At 53.4% G+C, this 3,438-nt stretch overlaps 1 protein-coding gene across 1 annotated transcript; it reads left to right on the top strand.

Annotated features, from left to right (window-relative positions):
• Positions 1 to 599: 599 nt before the first annotated feature.
• Positions 600 to 1,526, top strand: LOC135325858 (olfactory receptor 14C36-like). Its single transcript, XM_064503826.1, has one exon. The coding sequence runs from the start codon at positions 627 to 629 to the stop codon at positions 1,524 to 1,526; it is 900 nt and encodes a 299-aa protein (XP_064359896.1). The 5' UTR covers positions 600 to 626.
• The last annotated feature ends 1,912 nt before the right edge of the window (positions 1,527 to 3,438 follow it).

Genomic DNA, 3,438 nt, shown 5'->3' with positions numbered 1-3,438 from the left:
TCCTCCAGCTCAAAGAGGTGTGAGCAAAGGACAGCTGGGAACAAGGCTAATAGACAGACAAGCTGTGCTCACTCTGCACAAAGAGACAATGAATTGTTTTTCTCAGGATTCACAGTAGAAATGCTGAGAATTTCTGCCCTTGAGAAGCACTCCCCAGGTGTGACAGGAGCATCTCAAAGAAGATAAGCATTATTAAAACGTCGTTAAAACTCTGTTCCTCAACCTTCATTGTTTAGAACTGGTGTTGAAGACACTGAAGAGCCCTTCCATATGACAAGGGGATTTCACCTGAGAGAAATTGCAAATGTCAGAGCTGGTCACCCCCATTCCCATGTTCCCACTACTGAATGGCAGGGCTGACTCCTCTGGAGCCCATGGACAGAGGCCCCTGATCCTCTCAGCACACCCAGGCAGTGCAAAGTGGAGCTCAAGGAAGGGTGCTACACACAGATCCTCTCAGTAAAGGGAGAGGCAGTATGGGGGGGTTTTATAAGAACTTGATGATTTGGGGGGTTTTTACTTAAAAAAGTTTCCTAACTTCTTAATGTCTTTTCTTCTTTGGACAGTCACACATGCTTGGAGGAAGCAAAAGGTCCAACAGCAGCACCTTCAATGAGTTCCTCCTCATGGCATTTGCAGACACCTGGGGGCTGCAACTCTTGCACTTTGCATTCTTTCTGGACATCTACCTGGCTGCCCTCCTGGCCAACGGCCTCATCAGCACAGCCATAGCCTGCAACCACCGCCTCCACACCCCCATGTACTTCTTCCTCCTCAGCCTCTCCCTCCTTGACCTTGGCACCATCTCCACCACTGTCCCCAAATCCATGGCCAATTCCCTGTGGGACACCAGGGCCATTTCCTACTCAGGATGTGCTGCACAGGTCTTTCTGTTGGCCTTTTTCTTGTCAACTGAGTATTCTGTTCTCACAATCATGGCCTATGACCGCTTCATTGCCATCTGCAAACCCCTGCATTACAAGACCATAATGGGCAGCAGAGCTTGTGTCAAAATGGCAGCAGCTGCCTGGAGCAGTGGATTTCTCCATGCTCTCCTGCACACTGGAAACACATTTTCAATACCACTCTGCCAAAGCAATGCTGTGGAGCAGTTCTTCTGTGAAATCCCACAGATCCTCAAGCTCTCCTGCTCAGACTCCTACCTCAGGGAACTTGGGGTTCTTGTGGTTAGTGTTTGTTTAGGCTTTGGATGTTTTGTTTTCATTGTTGTCTCCTATGTGCACATCTTCACTGCTGTGCTGAGGATCCCCTCTGAGCAGGGCCGGCACAAAGCCTTCTCCATGTGCCTCCCTCACCTGGCCGTGGTCTCCCTGTTTGTTGTCACCGCAATGTTTGTCTACCTGAAGCCTCCCTCCATCTCCTCCCCATCTCTGGATCTGGTGGCAGCTGTCCTGTACGCAGTGGTTCCTCCAACAGTGAACCCCCTCATCTACAGCATGAGGAACAAGGAGCTCAAGGACACACTGAAGAAACTCATTCAATTAGTACTGTTTCAGCAGCAATGAACTGTCCATCTCACCTCACGAGTGATTTCTAATTTATCTCAGGCAACTCTCATGCTTTGGGCATTCTCTCTGCGACAATCATGTTTGTAAATGCTTGAATTCACCCCACTTCTCCAGCAGCACAAAGCCCATCTCTCTGACCTGGAGGCCTTCCCTAAATCTGCCTGTCTCTGTGTCGGGGCTGGCCTCCCAGGTAGCATCTCCGTAATAAAAGGGGATTTCCTCAGTACAGTGCCTGAAGGTTGGGCTCTTCTTCCCCAGCTGGGGCCAAGAATGTGCTCTGGGAGTTGCACCCCAAGAGGCCCTTTGCTGTGCTTGGTTTTTGTATCAGCTGAGGGGCATGAACTCATCGGGTGATGTGCTTGGGAATGAGGGCTGGAGTCAGCTGTCACTTGTGAGTGGCCAGTGCCCCCGGGGTGGACGAGTGGCCAAGTGGTATCTGCCAGGGACTGTCTCCCATATTACAGGGCTGGCGACAGATGACCGTCCTTCTGGAAGGGAATATGGATCCACCCAGAGAGCACAGGGGATCTCCTGGGACAGCATGTGCCTGGGATGGGCAGTGAGGGGACACTCACAAAACCAAGTGGAGTCACCCAAAGGTAAAGGGCTAAACCAAAGAATGCACTGACTGAGGGCTCAGAAATCTCAGGAGAGGCAGAGGAGACCCAGCAGGCACAGGGAAGGGAGCCTCAAGACTGGTTCATGTCATCTAAAATGAAAAAAACATTCATTCTGCCAAATGACACGTGAACCCCTCCTGAGCCATTTGGACTGCCTTGTGTTTGCTTCAAGCATCGTCCACAGCCACAGCCCCTGGGAGGGGGTGGACAGGCGCAATGGTGCTCGTCCAGCTGGGTCTGCCCTGACCACCACGGCCAGTGGTACTCCCTGCAGCCGGCTGGATGGGCACAGATGGGACCTGGCCCTTGCTGTTCCCCCCAAGCATGTCATTCAAGGAAGTGCTGGAAGAACAGGCCTGGAGGGATCCTCATGGCACTGCATTGCCTGTGGCTGTGATAACCGATTGTCTCCCTCCTGCAAACACTTCCTGGGTCAGGCGCTTGGGGACAACCATCTGGCAGTGCTCATGGGAATCCATCAGGACCATGTCCTCTGGGTGGGCAAGGGGACCTCAGGCACTTGTCACCCTGTTGGAGAGCAGCTTGGAGAGCAGAGACCTGGGGGGAGGAAAGAGAGGTCCCATGGCTGGCAGAGTGAAGGTGCTGCTGTGTGCCTGGGGCCAGGGCACTGCCACCTCCGAGGCCCTCTCCTAGCTCCTGAGAAGCTATTGCAGAAGCAAGCAAATCCCAGAGAACAACCTTCCCCACACTGCTGGGAGTCAAGGAGAGGGTCACTTCTGTGAGAGAACATGACAGGCCAGGAGCAGGCACATGGCTGGGGTTTGTGCTTGTGAGGTCACTTCTGCCCCAGGAGCTGCTAGGCCAGCAGCAGGCACAGGGCTCACATATGGGGCTGTAAGGTCACTGCTACCTCAGAAGCCGGCAAAGGGCTTCAGTGCTGATTGTGAGGTCACTTCTGCCTCAGTACCTGATTGGTTGGTGTAGGTTCCTGGAAGTCACCTGTGCCTGTGCTGCTGTTAGGCCAGAACCAGGTTAATTGGCACAGGAGACTGTCCTGGAGGGCAGAGAGGCCATGGATCCCTCGTGGATCTTCAGGGACAACATCCTCAAAGCCCAGGAACAAACCAGTGTGATGTGATGGGAGTCAAGCAGGGCCTGGCAGGAGAACCGCATGGATGACCAGGGGCACCCTGACTTAGGAGCTCAACCACAGGAAGGAAGTTCCCGGAGGGTGGAAGGGGGAAGAGGCTGCCCAGGAGGCAGATAGAAACGTTGCCTGTGGGTGCAGCGATGGAGTTAGGGAAGCCAAAGCTCAGCTGGAGCTGGAG

The sequence above is a fragment of the Dromaius novaehollandiae genome, unplaced genomic scaffold, assembly GCF_036370855.1.
Source record: "Dromaius novaehollandiae isolate bDroNov1 unplaced genomic scaffold, bDroNov1.hap1 HAP1_SCAFFOLD_30, whole genome shotgun sequence".
In the NCBI taxonomy this organism is placed as follows: Eukaryota; Metazoa; Chordata; class Aves; order Casuariiformes; family Dromaiidae; genus Dromaius; species Dromaius novaehollandiae.
Note: the sequence above shows the minus strand (reverse complement) of the source record. Positions and strands in the feature narration are given on the sequence as shown.